Source organism: Pantherophis guttatus, chromosome 2 (assembly GCF_059756535.1).
Source record: "Pantherophis guttatus breed Tessera chromosome 2, ASM5975653v1, whole genome shotgun sequence".
Lineage (NCBI taxonomy): Eukaryota > Metazoa > Chordata > Lepidosauria > Squamata > Colubridae > Pantherophis > Pantherophis guttatus.
In genome coordinates this window covers 99,504,217-99,525,987 of record NC_142064.1, presented here as the reverse complement: position 1 = coordinate 99,525,987, position 21,771 = coordinate 99,504,217, and the positions used below count along the sequence as shown (strand labels likewise).

Genomic DNA, 21,771 nt, shown 5'->3' with positions numbered 1-21,771 from the left:
TTTAGTAATCTAAGAAATAAAATTGTTGCTCTAATATTAATAATTTAAAAAGTCAAATTAGCTAACATATCAGATCATTAGAACTGTCATCATGGGATACATTGTTAAAAGTTCTTAACTGTAACTGTTTAACCCATTAATTGAATCTTTTAATTAATCTATTAAATCCATTAATTAATTTTAAAGCTATTTCTGTTCTCTGGCAGAAATTTAAGATCTATTTATATTCTGCTACAGCTTCACTTTTTAAACAGTCTAACACCTAAACACTTCCCTCATTTAAACATTCAATTGTGTTATTGATTACTGAACAATTAATACTGTCCTTGATTAAGTGCTGCTCTGGATCTCATTTAGCAATTATTAATATAAGCAAAAGCCCAGGGCCTCCAGATATCAGCAATCTACAATAGCAACTGGTCTTGTAAGCAATTGACACTGCATAATCAAGTATGAAAAAGCTGAACTCTTGCTCACCTCCTTTCTATTTCTGATGCTCTGACTGCTGTCAAAACTCTGGGCCCTTAGCTGCTACTCTGCTGGAGGAAGAATAAAAGACAGTGGTGGTAGACAGAGTAGGTGAGCAAAATGGGCAGTGGCAGGCTTGAGAGACTAAGAAGTGTGGGGACCACCTTTTACAGGGGCAATCACTGTGACAAAAAAAAAAAAAAAAGACGGGCCAGATAACAAAATGGACAATTGGTTTGTCAAGGCAGAGCAAAAATATGGTGTAACAGAGCCCAGCTTTGCCTGGTGGCAAAACTGAAATACCCAGGAGTTGAACCATACAGTTTCAAAACTCATGATTTGAGCATTAATCAACTGATGGTTATTCTAATGCAAAAATAAAACTAAGACAACTAGTCAGTTATTTTACAGGAAGAAGAAATACGAAATTTAAAACTGGCTAAGTATCGATTACTTAATTCTGCTTCATTTAACAGGATATATATATGTACATATATATCCATAATTAACCAATCATACTTAACATATGAGTATAAGTTAAGAGCTATAAATATTGAATTATGGAAAAATGTGTTTAGGCTGTGAATTGCATCCAAAATATTCTTTTAAATCTTCACTGCACTGAATTACTAATCAAATTCTTTGAACAATTTAAACCCCAAAGAGTCTGCTGGCAGCATACAAGCCACAATCTGTCCCAAATTATATCTCTCATGTCCTGCCCCCAAATTACCTGGGGAGATTTCAGTCACAGAAGCTGAAGTACCTGATTACCCATTTCAGACACTTATTAAGAATTGATGAATCCTATGAAGCACTAACACACAAAATAACCATGCTGTGTGAACCCAGGTAAACTATGAGACTAGAATCTGTTACCTCAGATTATAATAATACATAAATTAATGAAACATCTAATTAAAATTCTGAATATGTAAGTTCTTCCTTTTCTTACTTCATACTGATTAATATATTTAATTCCCCATTATGTAAAGCTGCAGTTAGACAATTAAGTGAGACTATAAAAATTTGGAATGAATATCCAACAAGATTAATGAAATTGATCTGAAATTGGCTATAATAAGCTAGAGTACTGAAACCCTATTTTTCACAGCCAGAACACTCACACAGAGAAAACTGTTCATTTACAGTTATTAACAAACCCAAACTCACAATTTATATTTATTATCAAACATTCTAAAGCACAAAGCCAGGCTGTCATTTAAAATGCAGTCAGTCAACTGTATGTTCCACTATCTCTGTCAAGCTGTCAATATTGTACACATGATTCAATCTTATGTGATGAGACCCGAATTACAATCCACAAAACTGGTTGCTAATCAAATTTTTAAATTGTTAAGATATGCTGACCAGCTGCCAAAAAAATTACAACAAATTTATATTTACAGACTTACTTTTCGCCCATCACTTGCATGACAATTCACATTTAAAGGTGTCAACAAAGCCATTAGTTTTTCTTCATTGCCACTCCTGCAAAGAAGAAATGGAAGGGAGAGGAAGTCCCTTATAGAATATATGAAATGGAGTTTCACATTAACATCATGTTCACAATCCACCTTGTGTGCATTTTGACTTAGAAAAATTTTGCTTCAATTATTTCCTTTAAAATATGCCTATATAAACATATACAATAGAATAATTTATCGTATTTTAAATATAATAAATATACATTTCCCAAATTGTTGCAATATTCCTCAACTATAAATAGCTTCCAGCCTCTTGCTCGAGCTTTTCTATAACATATATGTAAATGAAGGATGTGCCTTTAATTCATAAGGTAGAGAATAAAAAAATATCCTCACATAATTTCTCATTAAAAATCGCTTTTTAAACGTAACAGAATTTGAAATGCATCCTGTCTAAATTCAACTGTAACTATACTGTAACAAGCAACTATTTAGCTTTTTGCAAGTAGTTAAATCCAAAAGACTCATGTTAACAAGGACTGCTTATCTGCCCAATTTTATAAAAAGATAATGACAACATGACAGATCATAAAAACCCATTTTCACCCTGATTTCTACCACCTCTCTTCAAAAACAATACATTTGTATTCTGAACAGCACTTACCTAGCAGCTTCCAAGAGTTCGTCCTTCTTGTATTCACCTAAATGATTGCAAAATATCATGCTGTTAGCATTTGGCAGAAGACAGATGAAGAAATGCAGCAGAAAGCAAATACAGAATTAAACAGAGAACAGGAGGGGGGGCGACAAGCAAGCCCACACCCCGCTGGGTGATGGAGCTGTGACGTTAGTCAGCTTGTGAAGGCAGCATCACCAGTACCTTGGAGACGGGCAGCAAATTGACGCAGCTTCTTATCCAATCCTCAGATGAAATGGCTTTCTTCAGACAACCAATGAATGCTGAACCTCTGTCCAGAAACAATCCCTCTGATAACAGCATGGCAGCTGAGTACAGTGTCTCCTCCCCCATTTTTCCTATTCAGTCTCTTAGCACACTAGTATAGCATAAAGGCACTGACACACCCCAAGACTTTTTTTTAAAGGTACACATAATAAGGTCTGGAGTATTTGTAGCCTCAAAATTATCTTGCAATAGATTTATTTCAGAGGTGATTAAAACTGTGTCCAAAGTATATATTTGTAACCTTAAGAAAACCAGTGCACCATAATAAAACATGTGGGGAAAGACAAAAGTATTCTTTCTGACAATAGCATTTTAAAATCGGCCATTAAAATGGTTGTCTGTTTTTGTATCTTTTGGAAAGAATGAAAAATTAATACCCTGAAATTTAACTCTATCTCACTACCATGTCCTTCACTAAATATCTGAAGTATACTGCCTTTGAAAATTTTAACGTTTTAGTCTTTGAAATCTTTATTAAAAAATGTAGTAGATAATTTTGCATTCTATTCTATCTAGAATGGGGAGACATTTTAGAGTAAAAGTTATAAATTCAAGGAAACAGAATAGTCTTTATAAATCAAGCTTATCTCCAAGAAAGAAATATTAAATGTAGGTGGATTACTCAATTTCATTTGTGGGTCTTTATGAATGGCAAAGCTTTTATACTCTCCATAGAAGATGCTAAGAAAATGCTTGAGTCATGAACTAAAACAAAATGAGAAAAAATGGAAATTGATAGAAATTGGATCAGACATTTTCCTACCCTTATATTTAATTAATCACTGACTTCATGGATTAATTTTTTAAAAAATCAACAAAGATTAAGAAACTGAATAGCACATTCAAAAAAGGAGAGGAAAAGAAAAAAATGAGAAAGCAGACAGTAGATATTTATAAAATACAATTTTAAAAAGATTGTATTAATATGTTACAATGTAAACATAGGTCAAAATCATGTGGGAACAATAGAGTATTAATATATATTAGGAACTTATCATAAAGCACAAAATTCCAGATGAAATAGAAATATTTTTATTACTAAGGTTTCAAACTGAACAACGGAAAATTGCAATTGCTTCAATTTATGCTTTAAAAGATAACTATAGAGAATAACTTGTGATTTTTTTCAATTTCTTCTTGAAATTGCAAGGTATTTTTTGATTCCTGGAAATATTGACAAAATTCTTTACGTAAATGTCAATAAATTTGGTTCATATCAAAGAGTTCTGCAAATTGCCAAAAATATCATAGATTATGTGTCATTACTTTCTTCCTTAGATGTTTAAAGACATACCCTTTAGAGAAAAAATATACATATCGTTCCCCTTCTCTTAACATTAATTCAAGGATAGATATGCAGTTGATGTTTAATTCACTATTACTGAAATGTGAAGAAGTTGCAACACTTAATTCAAAAAGTAATACTGTACCAAAGAATCACTAGCTTGAAAAAGTAGAATTGAATAGCCTATTATTATTACAAGAAGCTATCAAATTGAAGTGCCAACCTGAATTAAAAAGCATCTTCCAAACAAACTCAGCTGTTGATGTTTCTTTATTCACAGTATGAAAATCCAGTAAAACATTTCTGAGAGTATTATTTATTTCTTTGGCATTAAATAGAAAGGAAAACTTCAGAGAGCATTCTAGTCAGTTAAAGAATGTCACCATCTTTTATTTTTTTTATTTTACTGGCCTCTTTTATTGTGTATTTTGGGGGGGGGCTTTATGATGTACTTTTATTATATTTGTTTTATGGAAATGGATGGATAGACAAATGATTCAAAACTATTAAAATCAATGCAAAACAGAAACCAATACTTGATATTATATAAAAGATTTAAATGATTTATAAACTGCATTTGTACTGCATTTTTGTGCAGTGAAAAAAATTAAGTTTAAATTAAGTTTGGTGAAACCATTAACTAGGGTTCTTCTTTTTCCATGTCTAGATCAAACTTTAAACTGCTAGAATGAAGCCACCTGCTTGGCTTTGTCGTTGTCCAAAAATAAGTTATTATCGGTATATGTTTCTGGTAGTAGATGACATACCAGCAGATGAACCGGGCTCTGTGTCTCTCCACAATCTCATAGCGTGTTGCTATCCAGCAAGAGCTTCCACTTGAGAATATTGGTTTTACATTTAGGAACTCCAACTCTCAACCAATTTAGGGTCCTCCAAGTGGTGTAAGGGAGGTCGGATCCTTCAGCTGTATCCTCCTTTAATATTATTCCTTGCTTGATAGTCTTCTTCCTCCATCTTTTAATTCAAGTTTGTTCTTGTGTACCCTCAAGAATGTTTCTTCTTTCCATAAAGCTGTTCCTAGATCTGAGTCAGTGGGCTTGAGGCATATTCAGAGGATGTAGAGGATCATTTTCTTGCTTAGTTCTCTTGGCATCTGCTGTTATTTCTCTGATCTTAGGTGGGGCGATGCCAGTGAGAGGATATATTTTCTCCACTGGGGTAGGTTTGAGAAATGTCATTAAGTGTACTGCTTCACTGAGGGCAATATCAATTTGTTTCACATGTGCAGATGTGCCTCACACTGGCGCAGCACACTCTGCTGCAGAGACGCTCAACACCAAAGCTAATGTGTGCAACATTGAACTCCCCCCATGAATAGTCTATCAATTTCCTGATGATATTGTTCCTCAAGCTGACTTTAGCCTTAGTGCTACTTAGAGATACTTCCGTGTTGGACAGTCTTGTAGTTGGTTCCCCTTACAACATAACATCAAACTCTTCCCTTGCATCTCAATTTCAGAAGTGAAAAGCACACATTTGGGTCTGGTTGGGGTTGGGTTTTAAATGATTGATGGTATAATAATGTTCTAATTCTTCGAGTGTTACCATAAGTTTCCCAGCTACCTCATCAAAAGTTGATTCTTGGGTGGCCGAGAAGAACGGGCAGGTTCTTCGGGGCCAGAGGCTTTCCCTTCACGCTGGCGGCAGTGGAACGACAGCCATGGCGGCTGTCCCGAAACCACAGCAACCGGGAACAAAGATCGTGCTGGAGGAGAGGAGGAGAAGCGAAAAGCAGAGAGCGGAGCAGGGAGTTTGCTAGGCGAGAACTGCCCGTAAATATTGGATTATAAAAAGTGTGCCCCAGCCTTAACAGTGGCTAAGAAATATCGGGGCAAAAAGACTCAAATGAATGGTGGAGAACAAGACCTGTTGATAGATAATTTTAGACTTTTTGGAAATGATTTTACTACGGATATGGAATATCCCTCCCTTCCCCATCACTCCTCGCCTGGCCTGAGAAGGGAAGGGCAGGGGCTGGAGATTCACTCCATATTCCAGACCAGGAGCGAAGTTTCATCTGTTGCTGGGTCTTGCAGGCATTTCTTCCAGCCCTTGTTGGTGCTCCATGCATCTCGGTTGGACGGGGAGATGTGCGACTTCCTCTCAGCCCCGAGACACTGGCCTGGCCTGGCCCGGCTGTTTCTCTCTGCTGCTGCTGTTGACACCTCCATGGCCGGCCTGTTGCTCTTGCAGCGCAATTAAATTTAGCGTGCTTCACAATGGAGGCGACAGCGTCCCCTTCTCCTCCTGGAGCCCATTACAATGCAGAGCATCAGTTGCAGCCAGGTCGGATGAGTGTCTCGGGGCAGAGAGCAGGTCATGTGTCTCCCCGAGGGACCAAGGTGCATCCAGCACCAACAAAGGCTGAAGAAGCATCCACGAGACCCAGAGAGCGCTGGAGAATCAGAATATGAGAGAGAGAGAGAGACAGAGGGGAGAGAGAGACAGAGAGAGGAGAGAGAGAGGAGACAGACAGACAAAGGGAGACAGAAAAAGAAAGATGAGAGAGAGAGACAGAGAGGGGGGAAAGAAAGAGATGAGAGATAGACAGACAAAGAGAGAGGGGGGAGAGAGAAAGAAAAATGAGACAGAGAGACAGAGGGGGAGAGAGAAAGAGAGATGAGAAGACAGAGAGTGAGAGAGAGAGAGATGAGAGATGAGAGAAAGAGATGAGAGGGGAGAGAGGAGAGAGAGAGAGGAGAGAGAGACAGACAGGCAGACAAAGAGAGTGGGGAGAGAGATGAGAGAGAAAGAAAGAGATGAGAGAGGGGGAGAGGGGGAGAAAAAGAAAGATGAGAGAGAGAGACAGAGGGGGGAGAGAGAAAGATAGATGAGAGACAGACAGAGAGGGAGAGAGAGATGAGAGAGAGAATGAGAGATGAGAGAGAGAGAAAGAGATGAGAGAGAGAGAAACAGAGGGGAGAGAGAAGACAGAGACAGACAGGCAGACAAAGAAAGGGGGAGAGAGATGAGAGAAAGAGATGAGAGAGAGGGGGGAGAGAAAGAAAGAGAGAGACAGACAGAGAGAGGGGGAGAGAAAGATAGATGAGAGACAGACAGACAGAGGGGGAGAGAGATGAGAGACAGAGAGGGGGAGAGAAAGAAAGAGAGAGACAGACAGACAGAGAGAGGGGGAGAGAAAGACAGATGAGAGACAGACAGAAAGAGAGGGGGAGAGAGACAGAAAGAGACAGACAGAGGGGGAGAGAGAGATGAGAGAAAGAGAGAGATGAGAGGGAGACAGAGAGAGGAGAGAGAAAGAGAGAGACAGACAAAGGGGGGAGAGGGGGAGAGAGAGAGAAAGAGATGAGAGAGAGAGAAAAAGGGGGGAGAGAGAAGAGAGAGACAGACAGACAAAGAGGGGGAGAGAGAGAGAGAGATGAGAGAGAGAAAGAAAGAGATGAAAGAGACAGAGAGGGGGAGAGAAAGATGAGAGGGGGGAGAGAAAGATAGATGAGAAACAGACAAACAGAGAGGGGAAAGAGAGATAGAGAGAAAGAGGGACAGAGAGGGAGGGGAGAGAGATGAGAGAAAGAGAAAGATGAGAGAAAGAGACAGCGAGGGGAGAGAGAGGAGACAGACAGACAGACAAAGAGAGGGGAGAGAGAGGGAGAGATACAGACAGACAAAGAGGGGGGAAAGAAAGAAAGATGAGAGAGACAGGCAGACAGTCAAAGAGGGTGGGGAGAGAGAGATGAGAGATCCTAGTGTTTTGTTTTCTGTGGGAAACAGGTCCAAATGGCCCTTTGAGTGTTTAAGGTTGCAGAAACAGGCAGCCAAACTAAGTGCCTGAAGGAGCACTCCATCACTGGGAGTCCAGGTGCTTCAGCAAGCGGCGTGCTGGATTCGTATTAGTGGTCCGCGGGATTTAAAATTATGAATTTTAAATTCGGACCTGAGGTCCGAAAGGTTGGTGACCCCTGCTTTATTCCATAGTCCAAAGATAAATAATAAATGAAAATGACATGGAAACACCCTTTTGAGCAATAACTGCAGTCAAGCATTTCCTATAACTCTGAATAAGACTACACTTCTCAACTAGCAATTGATCTTCTTCTTGAGCAATCTGCTCCAGTGGTCTGAGATTGGATAGTTTTCTTCTCTCAAGGTAGTCTCAACTTACAACCACAATTGGAAGCAGAATTTCTGTTGCCAAGAAAGGCAGGTCTTAAATGAGTCATGCCTGACTTTATGACTTTTGCCATGGTTGTTAAGTGAATCACTACAATTAAAACAATTACAGAGTTATTAAGCAAATCCAGCTTCCTCCACTGGCTTTGCCTGTTGGAAGCTGGCTGGGAAGGACTGTGGCTTGTCAGCATTCAAATTAGAAAACTCCAGTCTAGCTTTTTTGTATCTGTTTTTCAAAAATGGGGTCTTCTTAGATCTTTCACCTAGAAATCTATCAACAATGATAGGTAGTGAAGTTTGATGTTGTTATATCTTGTTGTTATATCTTCCACAATTTCAACTAACCTTCTATTTGTTCTGGGGATATTTTCCCCCTTGCAGCCATGTCCAGAAAGGTTGGCTACAGTCCCATGGATCTTAAATTTCTTCATAATATTAATAATCATAGTCACAGGAATGTAAATCTCTTTGGAGATGGTTTTGGAGCCTTTACTGTGTTTGGTTATTACTTTCTTCATTTCCTCCACAGACAACTGCTTTTCTTTCTCTTATCCATGTTCACTGTGCTGCACACAATGACACAAAATCCCTCAGTACTTTTCTCCATTCACATTGGCTGAGTGACTGATTATGAGACTGAAGGCATTTGTGATACCAATTAAAATAGTCTGGTTGAGAGATCACTAAATCCAATGTCTTAACATTTTAGGTACCAATTCTTAAATCCATGCCATTTTCATTTGTTTTATTATTTACAATAATATGTTAAATTATACATCAAAGATAAAGAATGGTGATGACATAAATTTCAACTTATTCCATAGCAAATTGGGATTCTGTAGGAAAAAATGGAGGAGTACTTTTGCCTTCAAATGTGTTTCTAATTTACAAGGAGTGGAACAATCCAATCCATCTAGAGCCATGTGATTTATTTCCTTACTGAAGATAGACTAAACTTTTCATGACTATCCTCGCAGAAAAATTAAGTGTCTTTTTAATAGAAACCTAATTTATCCAGCTCAGAGTGAATTTATCACAAAGATATATGAAACAATTGTAGACATATTTTTACCACTGATAAAATCAACCAGAAAAGTAATAAGTAAAGTATTCACAAATGTTCATGATATGAAGAAAGCTTTTGATAAACTGAAATGGACTTTCATATTTATGACTCTGAGGAATATGAATTGCAGTTAGAATTTACTCTCACTGATACAGAATATTTATCATGATTAAGAAGCCAAAATAATGATAGATTTCTGTCACAAAAAAAGAACAATATATTAAAATAAGCAAACTTTTCAAAAACAACTACAAAACCAATGTTACATATTTAGAGACTTGCCTGTATTTGAAATGTTTGTAACACAAAATTCAGGTCACTTACTAGAACTTATACATTCTTATTGAAACATGATTCAGAAATTGAAGTCCGAGATTCATGATTAAGTAACACTGAATTCAAACACAACAAAAAACTTATTAGAATCTTCATAGATTTGATCATTCTTCCATATTTGGTAGTCATATCACAAAGCTCAACAATTTTGAAAGATAGTTCTTCATAAGATGAAACAAATTCCAAATAATGATTTACTTTTCTGGCCAGCTGGTTTTTTTGTTACAAAGCCTTATATTTCTATAAAGCATACCTACATCCTTACATATAACTACTATCAGGATTCTCTATGCTTGTCACTGAAAGTTACAATAAATTGTAACTCTCCTGAAAGGAGAGGACTGGCAAATTAAGCTTTGGGAGTATATATCAATGCCAAAAATAACTTCATATCTAAAAATAAGCCTGATGCTGACTTTAATTTAATTTAGAAACATTTTATGGACAATACATTTACAGATAATTTTCTACCATATTCAGAGTTAGGATTTCTTTCAATTTAAGTTTTTAAAAGATGGAACTTTACCTGATTGACTATAAATTTAAAGATAGACTGCTCAGACTCCTAATTGCTAGAGATTTAGGTTAGTTGTTATTCATTTGTCAATTGATTAGTTCTTAAAGTCCTAAACTCTCTTATCATTATATCTTTTCAAATCTAACGTGACTAGTTAAAAATAATGGCAGCTCATTTTTATTTTTTGTGTGAATATTTTGTAAATTCTTTTTGTAATTTTTATATTTTATTTATAAAATTACTCTGGATAACATACATTAAAACAATTTAAAACTGTGCAAAACAATAACTAAAAAAAATAATAAAACATAGCTTCTGATGAATTATTCACTGCGCAAGGGGCCTGCTATCTATCCTAGCCTAAGGCTTTGGGGGAGGAAGGGAAAAATGGCTTGTTTAAATGAGGTCAGAATTTGGGCGAGCATATCTTTGGGGATATAGTTCCAGAAGATAGGTACTATGATAGAGAAGGCCTGCTTCCTGGATCCTATTAGGATTTTGAGAATCTTTAATGTGTTCTTTCTTTTTCAATTTCATTCAATTTATTTTTTCTGTTTTTCCCCTTGACATGTGCTTAAAAATAAATATGATTTGCTTTCTTTTCTCCATACCTAATATCTGTAATTCATATCTGTAACATGTTAGTAAAGACAAATTTTAAACCATATATCTTTGAATTTTGTGTAGTCTTAAATTACCCTTTGAAACATTACTACTAGAAATTGGAAGCAGGGTTGATAAAAATCAAAGATTTTTTAAAAAAAAATTTAAAAACCAGATTTCTTTTATTTTTTATCAAATTTATTTTAATAAAATGCTTTTTTTAGCTGCCCAAGATCAAGCCTTAAGAACAAATGCATATAAATCCAGAATTAAGAAGACAGTCATAGATAGCATATGTTATCTCTGCAAAAAAGCTGAAGAACTGTGGACCACCTAGTTAGCTGCTGCAAGCAGGTCACACAGACCGATTACAAAAAATTGCATTAAAAAGTAGAAACAATGGCACATTGGAATGCAAGCAGGAACTGGTCAAATGACAAAATAGAGTAAAGCAATAGAAAATGAAGAAGTTAAAGTGCTCTGGGACTTTAGAATTCAAACAGACAAGCATCTGACACATATCACCCCAGACTTAACAACTGTTGATAAGAAGTGGCTGCCTGCCGCTTCTGGGCTGGTGCAGCCTCGGTGAGCTTCCTCCAAAGGCTTCCAGGCTTGGTGCAGAAAAGTATTTGCATGCCAAAGTGAGGCCTTGGGGCAGCGAAGTCATGTTGCTTCAAGTCTCTCGTTGGTGTGCAAACACTTTTCTCCCTGGAAACTGGAAGCTTCTAGGTGCCCTGATCATGTGTGACTTCAGGCATCCATTCTCTGCAAAAGCGGATGGGTGCTTGAAGTCATATGACACCATGACCCCCAGAAGGTTCCAGTGTCCGACTGGGTGAAATATGTTTGAGTGCCCATGAGGACTTCAGGCACCCATTTCCACGTCAAGCCTGGAAGCCTTTGGAGGAGATTTACCGAGGCTGCCTGCTGCTCCGGAAGCGGCAGCCAGCCTCAGTGTATCAGAAAAGCCGAGCAGGGTGCACTTGTCCTGCTCTCCCTCTGCTCTTCGCCGGGAGCAGGCAAAGAAACAGAGAGGCTGGAGAGGAGACAGGTCGCTAGATCTTCAAAAGATAAGTGTGCCTCCACAGACCTGCCTGTGGAGACCTGGCAGAGGGATGGGGGAGAGGGAATAGGCAGGACGAATGTTGCAGTGCTTCTACGGTTGTTTGTAAGGGTGAATGACGGCCTTGGTGCTGCAACATTCATAACTTCAGGACTGGGTCGTAAGTGCTGGGGGGGACGTCATAACTTTGAATGGTCGCTAAGTGAATTGTATCTCAGGGATTACCTGAAATACCTAGAAACAGCAGAATCGAAGAAAAAGAAAGGGAAAAGGGGGAAAAAATCATAAACCATAAAGGCCTGAAAAGAGAAGTAAAATGACTGTGCCACAAGAAAGCAAAAGTAATACCAATAGTAATAGGTTCCTTAGATATAATCCCAAAACATCTGGAATATCACTTGAACACCATCAAAATTAACAAAATCCGCATCTATCGATTGCAAAAAGCAACTTTACTTGAAATAACTTGCATCATGCAACAGGACCTTAATACAGATAATCCTCGAGTTATGACAGTTCACTTAGTGACTGTTCGAAGTTACGTGATAACACCTCCACAAGTATTTACAACACTGTCCTGAAATGGACGTTGTCTTACCTGAACGTCCCTTTTCTGAGTGCTGCGAACACTATCCATGGCTGGATTAGTTCCTTCAGCTTTGACAACAAGTGAGTGAGAGCTAATTTCCTTTTCCTGTAGCCTAGCCACACCCACAATCCCATGGTTCCCCAGTCTGATACAAAGGGGCAGCAAAACTTCAAACTATGAGGCAGGGTGGATAAAAATCAATGATTTTTTTAAAAAAATCAAAAAAATCAGATTTTTTTTATTTAAATTGGATTTTTTTGATTTTTATCGAATTTATCTTAATAAAAAACTTTTGGGGTAAAAATCTATCATAAGATAGTTTTCTATTTAAGATACGTAAATAATTTAGTTTATTCAGCATGAAATGGAGCTTAGTTATGTAGCATGAGGCTGTATATTCTGCAACACTGGGGTTATCGGTGAGTCAACAGTGGGTCAAAGGAGTAGCAGAGATGACAGTTGCTCTTTAAAAATTATGATTTAAATCGAGTTAATTTAAATCAAGCCTTTTTACTAGTGATTTAAATCATGATTTAAATTGTGATTTAAATCAACTCGATTTAAATCAAATCCACCTTGCTTATGAGGTAAAACAAATAACTTTTATTAACAAAAAGAAACAGCAACAACGAACCAACTAGGCAGGAAGCCAAACTAGGGAGGGGATGGATAGTGTTCGCAGCACTCAGAAAAGGGACGTTCAGGTAAGACAACTTCCATTTTCCTGAGCGCTGCTCCCACTATCCATGGCTGGGATATACCCAAGCTCAAACTCAAGGGTGGGAGGCTGACTGCCCTCCAGTGTCCCGTCCGACAAACCTTTTTGGAGCACCCAATGACCAAAGGATGCCTCAGCCAAGGCATAAGCGTCTATCTTGTAGTGGCGAATGAACGGGGAAAACAACGACCAGGTCGCCGCCCTGCAAATGTCCACCGCCGACGCCTGTGTCACCCAGACCGCAGTGGTGGCCACACTACAAGTGGAATGTGGTAGAATCCTGTCCGGTAATCGTTTGGAGTTCAAGTCGTACACCAGAGCAATGCAGGCTTTGGTCCACCTGCCAACCGTGGAAGCTGAGATCTTCAGACCCATCGAGGCAGGATTGAACGAGACGAGAAGCGCCTCCATTCGCCGAAAGGAAGACGTCCGACGAATGTAAAGGCAGAGGGCGCGACGAACGTCGAGGGTGTACCATTTCTTCTCCTGGTGGTCATGAGGAGATGGGCAAAAATCTGGCAAGATGAGCTCCTGGTCCCAGTGAAACCACGAGCTCACCTTAGGAACAAAGGAGGGGTCCAGGCGTAGAATCACCGTGCTTTCCCTAAAAATACAAAGGTCCTTCCTAATAGATAGTGCTGCTAGTTCTGAAACCCTCCTGGCTGAGGTGATAGCCAGGAGGAAGTCCACCTTGAAGGACAAGTACTTTAGTGTAACAGACCCCAAAGGTTCAAAGGGGGGGCATTAAGGCCCAGGAGAACCAGGGGAAGATCCCACGTCGGATAGCAGTGCACTGTGGGAGGGCGCAAATTTGCTGCGCCATGCAGGAAGCCCCTGATCAGCGGGTGGTGTGAGAGAGATTGGTAAGGTAGACACCTGATCACCATTGACAGTGCCGCCGTCTGACGACGCAATGTAGAAGGAGCCAAACCTTTGTCTAGCCCTGACTGAAGAAATTCGAGGATGTTGTGCACTACCGCAGAAGCAGGGTCCATGTGGTGGTTCGAGCACCAGCTACAGAACGCTCGCCACGAGGCCTCGTAAATACGAGCAGCTGAAGGGCATCTCGCTGCTTGAATGGTACCTATGACCCTATCTGACAGGTTGTGCTTTTTTAACCTGACCTGTTCAAATGCCAGATGGCCAACTGGAGCCACTGAGGCTCTGGATGACAGACAGCCCCCTGGCACAGAGATATTTGGTGTGGTGGAATCACCCACGGGAGGTCCTGCCTCCCTTGGTGCGGAAGGAGCAGGCATTGAGCTGCCGTTGTCCGAGGTAGGGGAAGTTGCCACTGCCCTCTGCGCCTTGGAGTACTGGCGCTCTAGGGCCTTGTGGTGCCTTAACGCGTCCTTGTCCTGTACAGGTGGCGCCTTGTCAGAGCGAGGTTTGCAGCTGGTACGCTCCGGCCGCTTCCCAGCTGACTTTTTAGCAGTTCTGGCCGCCTTGCAGGGAGGACTCGCCTCAGGTTCCAAATCTGATGAGAGCGGTGAGTCTGCCATGCCTGTTACAGGCTTGATGCAATAAGCTGGTAACAGTGCTCAGGTCAAATGAGGCCCAAGGTGACTGGCGACTACCACAGTATCTGCCCGAAATGAGTCCTGAATGAGGCGGGCAAGGATCAATAAGGATAGGCCCAATGCAGGTCTGCCGGTCCTCCCACTGGTGATTGTCAGCTAAATCGAGGCTGTGGGGAAGCTCTCCGTGCCCGAAATCACCGATGTTGGCCCAAAAGTCCCCTCGAGGCACACAGGAAATAGTTCGAGGCCTAAGAGGGAAGGCGGCCACGCAGAGAGGTCCAAAATGGCGGCCCAAAGGTCCGTCAAAATGGCGGCGCTCCTGGCGCGAATTTTAAAATGGCGGGTGCAGAGCCGCGGATTCACAATGGCGGCCCGAAGGTCCGACCAGATGCTGCGCTGCCCAAGCAGTAGGTGAGTAGCGCCTCCCTCTGATAAGCGGCAGCCCGACTCTCCCGACGCTTGCCAGAAGCCAGGGTAGAGCCAGCGCCTGCTTTACTCACGTCCCTCAAGGCACAGAGCCGCGGTTCACAATGGCAGCCCGATATTCCGAAGCTGCTGGAAGCGAGGAGGGAGAGCCGCGATGGCGGGGGCGGCCGCTGGACTCAGCACACCTTCCGCAATTTACTAGCGAAGCCGGACCCGTCCCGAGGGGAACAGAGACCGGCTGCGGCCGAAACCTTCTAGCGCAAAAACGTGGGCGGCCCGGAGCACCAGGCGTGCCTCACAGCTGATAAAACGAAACTCCTCTTCTCCTTACCTTGAGTAAAACAAATAATCAAAAATAACAGAAAAATCCCGAAGGAAAGGGAAAGAAATTGGATAAAAATTCCACTAGCTCAAATAGTCACTTCAATGATTGCCAGCAACTGAGTGAAGACTGTGGAATCATGGGATTGTGGATGTGGCTAGGCTACAGGAAAGGAAAATTAGCTCTCACTCAGTTGTTGTCAAAGCTGAAGGAAGTAATCCAGCCATGGATAGTGGGAGCAGCGCTCAGGAAAATTATGACTTTTGCAGCACCACGGTAGTTGCTCACCCTTATGAACGACAGCAGAGGCACTGCAACATTCACCCTGACTATTCCCCCTCCCCCCTTCCCAATTGCTTTGCCCCTTCCATCCTGCCACACTGGACTCATTTACCTTGCAAAGATTTGTTTCCTCTCTTCCGCGATTTCTTTGAGAGCAGAACAATTTCTCTTCCAGCATCCGATTGCCTTGCAAACGCTTCTGCGGATGCTTTAAGGGAGTGCAATTTCATGAACTTGCGCTGCAGAGAAGCTGGAGAGGAGACAGCTCACTAGATCTTCGCAAGGTAACTGATCCAGCGTGGCAGGATGGTGGGGAAGCAATTGTATGAGGTATCTCAGTGGATCAGGGGAGACCTTGGATGGTCTTAAGCAGGTGGACTGTTCCATCACTAGGCCTCCTCTTGGCCTTCCCCACCCTGAGACACTTCATGTGCACTTAACATCTGGCACATTCAATTAACAAAAGTGTAGGCCAAAGCAGGAAGTTTTCACGTTCATTTTTTGTAATTCACTCCAACGAATCCTAAGGTTATGAATGTAATTGGCAGATTCCATTACATTTGTAACTCAAGAACTACCTGTACTATTAAACAAATCTGCTTATTCCAGATCCTTGGGAAAGACTTGATTGGTGGACACAAATGCCAAATACAGTCTGAATATCTGGCTGTGCAACCAAAAATAATAATGGGAAAAAACCTTGTTGCAGAATTCCTAATATTGGATGGGGTTGCCCATTTCTAAAGAACCAGATTTGTAACTGGATGAATTTTAGAATTTTTGTGTGGAATCACAGATGGCAGTGGTAGCCAAGTGCTTTGGTTGATATAACAAATGTGATCCTATCTAAATTCAGAGATGCATGTCTAATTTCTGTAATATATTCTGTATGGGACAGATTTTGAATGGAACATGGAAAGTTCAATTACCAAATGGAAATACCTGAATCCTGGATAGTTGGTTTTTCCATGTCCAATTTGTTTATTTCAGCCATTCAATATTTAAACATCATAACCTGATTATTTGAAGGATATGTAAAACTATGATTTATGTCGATGAATGGTATTCATGTTTGAAGATTCACAGAGGCCCTATTTCTGGACTACCATTTAGATGAATTACCACTAATGATAGGTTTTTCAGTGGTAGTGCTTCCATATCAAATTCCAGAAAATGCTGCTTTCTGGGGCTGCTCTTGAGAGTTTTGAAAAAAATGTCTCTTTAGATTCCAATTCAAAATTTTTGATATGTTGTTACATATGCCACTTTTGCTTTTTAACTTTAAAATTAGTTCTGATTTATTTATGATTTAAATAGCTAATTAGATATTCCAAACACAGAGATGATGATGATGATGATGATGATGATGATGATGATTATTATTATTATTATTATTATTATTATTATTATTATTATTATTTTATTTCTATACCGCCCTTCTCTCGAAGGACTCAGGGCAGTGTACAGCCTATTTAAAAACAGAATAGACATCAATTTAAAATAATTTAAAAATATTAAATAAATTTGGCTTAACTTAAAATCCCAAAAATTTAAAACATCCAATTTAAAATTATGTTGGTAACCCAGCTTGGCGGAACAATAGGGTCTTGAGTGCGCAGCGAAATACCCGGAGGTCAGAAATCTTACGAATTTCCGGGGACAGTTCATTCCACAGGGCTGGGGCTCCCACAGAGAAGGCCCTCCCCCTGGGTGTCGCCAGCCGACATGACTTGGCCGATGGCACCCTGAGGAGACCCTCTCTGTGGGAGCGGACTGGCCGGTGGGAGGCTATTGGTGGCAGAAGACGGTCTCGAAGGTACCCGGGTCCTGTGCCATGGAGCGCTTTAAAGGTGGTGACCAACACCTTTATGAAATATGAAATTATGATGTCGAATTGTAATATGTCAATTAATATTAAATATACATGACAATATGAGCTATTGCTTCTTCTCATACAGTAACATTATTATGAAATAAAGCTGTGTAAAACATTGTGTGGTCAAAATGTCCTGCTCAGCCAGCCTAGTTTGAACTTGAAAGATTTACAGATTGCAATACAGAAATCAAATGTTCCATTTCATGGTTCAATCACTTCATCTAAGGTTGGAATAGGCCACTCTGATGTTGGGACACTTTCAACCATTATTGGATGTTGTAGAAAGTATTTTGCAAGAAAAAAAATTCAAGCAATAAGGAATACAACAATCAGCAAAGCATCTTCTTTAACCTTCCTCTTGGGACAACTTAGATTTTGCCACTGTGTTCCCCTCCAATGAAAAAGGTCTAAAAAGAGCCAGTTTTATATAACCTCCTACTTGCAAGATTCCCCTTATTCTCAGTGAATCCAAAATAACATTCCCATTTTAGAGGGGACATATTTTGAGGGGTGGTAGGAAAATGAAATCTTTTCAAGTTGAGCACAGTAATTAGCAACCTTATTACATTCTCTTGTTAGGTAATAATTGCTCTCATTTTACAAAATCATTTCATGAATTTACTAATGATTTGAAATGTTTGGTTGTCTTGTTGGACATTCAAGTATTTTAAACTAAAGTTTCTTTAGACACAATCAGTTTTCACAACAGAGATAAATCAAGTAGTTTCATTGTTTTATTTACTCAAAGCAAAATAAAACAATTTTTAAAAACTAAGAATGTTTATTTTCGTTTTAGTTTGTATATACAAAGAAGCAGGACCGCAAAACATTAGATCCAGTCACCTAACTTTTAAGACTATATAATTTAGCCTTGTTGTGTCCCTTTTACAGGTAACAAAATCTGAAAATTACAAAAACTACTGTTGGACCCACTAACCATGGACTGCCGCTATTGCAAATATGATTTGGGAGAGTAGGAGGTTAATATTTCAGATCTTGTTTAATAAAATGTTACAGCCATTTTATGTGTGATTAGCACTGGTCAGGTACTATTTCTGTATCTGCACAGATAATGAATATAATTACTACTTTCAAATTGATTTATAAATGCAGCTTCAAAATTACAGAAGTATGCACATCATCTTACAAAACACATTATACCTTACAGGTAATCCTTCCTTTAAAACACTAATGGGGACTGGAATTTCCAGAAAGGTTGTTGTTAGGCGAAACGTGACAAAATCACTTAGCAACAGCAGTTCCAGAAACTCTGATTGCGATCATTAGGCAATCATTATATCATCATTGGTGAGCATCTCACACCTCTCCTGCCCTGCTATGGTCTCCTCCAATTCCTCCCACCTGCCTATCTTTCCCCAATTTGTGCCCTTTTGGCCTCCCTGCACTGTGCCTCTGCAACCTATCCCTGATGGCTGTCACCAACACCCACTGACCTATGCCATCTTCTTCCTTTCACTGCTGATCAGGCATGCCCAACCAAGGCAGCTGTTGTCCTTTTGTGACATAAACTGCACTGACTTCCAATGCAATAGGAAACTGCACATGGCAGTGTAGTTGTACATCTTTTCGGTCTACTGAAAGAAATAGTTCCATCAGTGAAAGGAATGCTGCAGATTTCATTCAGATTTCTACGTAACATTTCTTCCTACTGATCACCATCCAACATTGTCATTGCATTGAATTCATTACCATCATTGACCGCTGGTTGAGATGGTTTCAAAATATGTGAACTTTTTATTTTGAAAAAATCCAATATTGTTGAATGTTGAAATTAGGAAACATCAAAAGTATTTTAAGAGACATTTAAACATTTAAACTAATCAAAGAAATCAGGAACATAGTTATAAGGCAATATTCATTATGAAGAAATATGTGTTAGCATGCCAGATTTTGCTTTCTTCACTTCCCAAAATATACTTTAGAGCAGAGTTCCTCAACCTTTCTAGGTTGGCAGCCTGGAGGGGGGGAGGGGAAAGAGGGGATGGTTTTGTGGGACGGGTAGGCTTGTGTGAGTGGGACCAAGAACACTTGTGATGCTCAAGCGAGTGGGGCTCCAAGCACCTGCAACACTTGCACAGGTGGGGCTGAGTGCCCACAAGTGGGGCTCTGAGCACCTGAGATGCTCGCATGAGTGGGGCTGTGAACGCCTGCAATGCTTGCACAAGTTAGGCTCCGAACTCCCACGATGCTTGCATGAGTGAGGCCCTGAGCACCTGCGATGCTCGTGCGAGTGGGACCATGAGCCCCCGCAATGTTAACATGAGTGGGATTGTGTGCATGTGCCGAGGCCTCACACAGTCCGCTTGCGAATAAGCCATGGCCTACTAATGGGCTGCGGCCCATAGATTGGGGACCTCTGCCTTAGAATATCCCTAAATTTTCTGACAGGAAATTTGGTAATCAAGAGGATAAAGAATAATTCAACTAGTTACCATTTCTAGCATCCCATTTCTGCCTCCTTCAAAGTATTTTGACCTGCTCCATGAAAATTTGGCAGCAAAATTGGCAGATATAACAAAAAACATCTCTATACATTTCCACATAGCTAAACACCTCTTTAAAAACACCCCATTAATGTTTGCAGATTCCTAGATCCAGAAAGATAGCTTTATGTTAATACCACTAAATCATAACCATATGTCTAATCTTTACTCGTCAGATTACCATCAAGTTATATTGTTGTAACTATACTATAATAGTAATTATAACTGTTGTTATAATTACTATCCAGATTTCAAATGAAAATCACTGGAAAGCCTATGATGGCAATATCCTAAATCATTCTATGGAAACTGGTAAATTCATATAGCATAATATTCAAGGTGGATTTGATTTAAATCAAGTCGATTTAAATTACGCTTTAAATCACCAGTAAAAAGGTTTGATTTAAATCAACTTGATTTAAATCATAATTTTTAAAGAGCAACTGTCATCTCTGTCCTGCAGCAGCTCCTCCTCTGACCCGCTGTTGACTCACCAACAGTCCCAATATTGCAGAATATACAGCCTCATGCTACATAGCTAAGCTTCATTTCATGCTGAATAAACTAAATTATGAATGTATCTTAAATAGAAAACTATCTTTAGATAGATGTTTACTCCAAAAGCACTTTATTAAAATAAATTTGATAAAAATCAAAAAAATCCAATTTAAATTTTAAAAATTCCAATTTTTTATTTTTTTTAAAAAAAAAAATTAAAGATTTTTATCCACCCTGATAATATTTAACTTTGGTAAGTGAAATGTAATCTAGAAAGAAGTCAGCAAACATAAAATAATAAGACATTGACTTTCCAGACTATTTTTGAGAGCTTGTATCCAAATACAGGTGAAACTCGAAAAATTAGAATATCGTGCAAAAGTTCATTTATTTCAGTAATGCAACTTAAAAGGTGAAACTAATATATGAGATAGACTCATTACATGCAAAGCGAGATTGTTCAAGCCTTGATTTGTCATAATTTTGATGATTATGGCTTACAGCTCATGAAAACCCCAAATTCACAATCTCAGAAAATTAGAATTTTACATGAAATCAATAAAACAAGGTTGTACATAGAACAATATCGGACCTCTGAAAAGTATAAGCATGCATATGTACTCAGTACTTGGTTTGGGCCCCTTTTGCATCAATTACTGCTTCAATGCAGCATGGCATGGATGCTATCAGCCTGTGGCACTGCTGAGGTGTTATGGAAGACCAGGATGCTTCAATAGCGGCCTTTAGCTCTTCTGCATTGTTCGGTCTCATGTCTCTCATCTTTCTCTTGGCAATGCCCCATAGATTCTCTATGGGGTTTAGGTCAGGCAAGTTTGCTGGCCAATCAAGCACAGTAATCCCATGGTCATTGAACCAGGTTTTGGTACTTTTGGCAGCGTGGGCAGGTGCCAAGTCCTGCTGGAAAATGAAGTCAGCATCTCCATAAAGCTCGTCTGCGGAAGGAAGCATGAAGTGCTCCAAAATCTCCTGGTAGACGGCTGTGTTGACCCTGGACTTAATGAAGCGCAGTGGACCAACACCAGCAGATGATACGGCTCCCCAAATCAACACAGACTGTGAAAACTTCACACTGGACTTCAAGTATCTTGCAGTGTGTGCCTCTCCAGTCTTCCTCCAGACTCTGGGTCCTTG

At 39.8% G+C, this 21,771-nt stretch overlaps 1 protein-coding gene across 1 annotated transcript in view; it reads right to left on the bottom strand.

Annotated features, from left to right (window-relative positions):
- Positions 1 to 21,771, bottom strand: part of TNKS (tankyrase) — an 83,849-nt gene that overhangs the window by 44,350 nt on the left and 17,728 nt on the right. Inside the window, exons 4-5 of the mRNA XM_034410862.3 lie at positions 2,560 to 2,596; positions 1,884 to 1,959 (exon numbers count right to left, since the gene is read on the bottom strand). Of these exons, the coding sequence (XP_034266753.1) occupies positions 1,884 to 1,959; positions 2,560 to 2,596 (113 nt within the window). The remainder of the gene's footprint in view (positions 1 to 1,883; positions 1,960 to 2,559; positions 2,597 to 21,771) is intronic.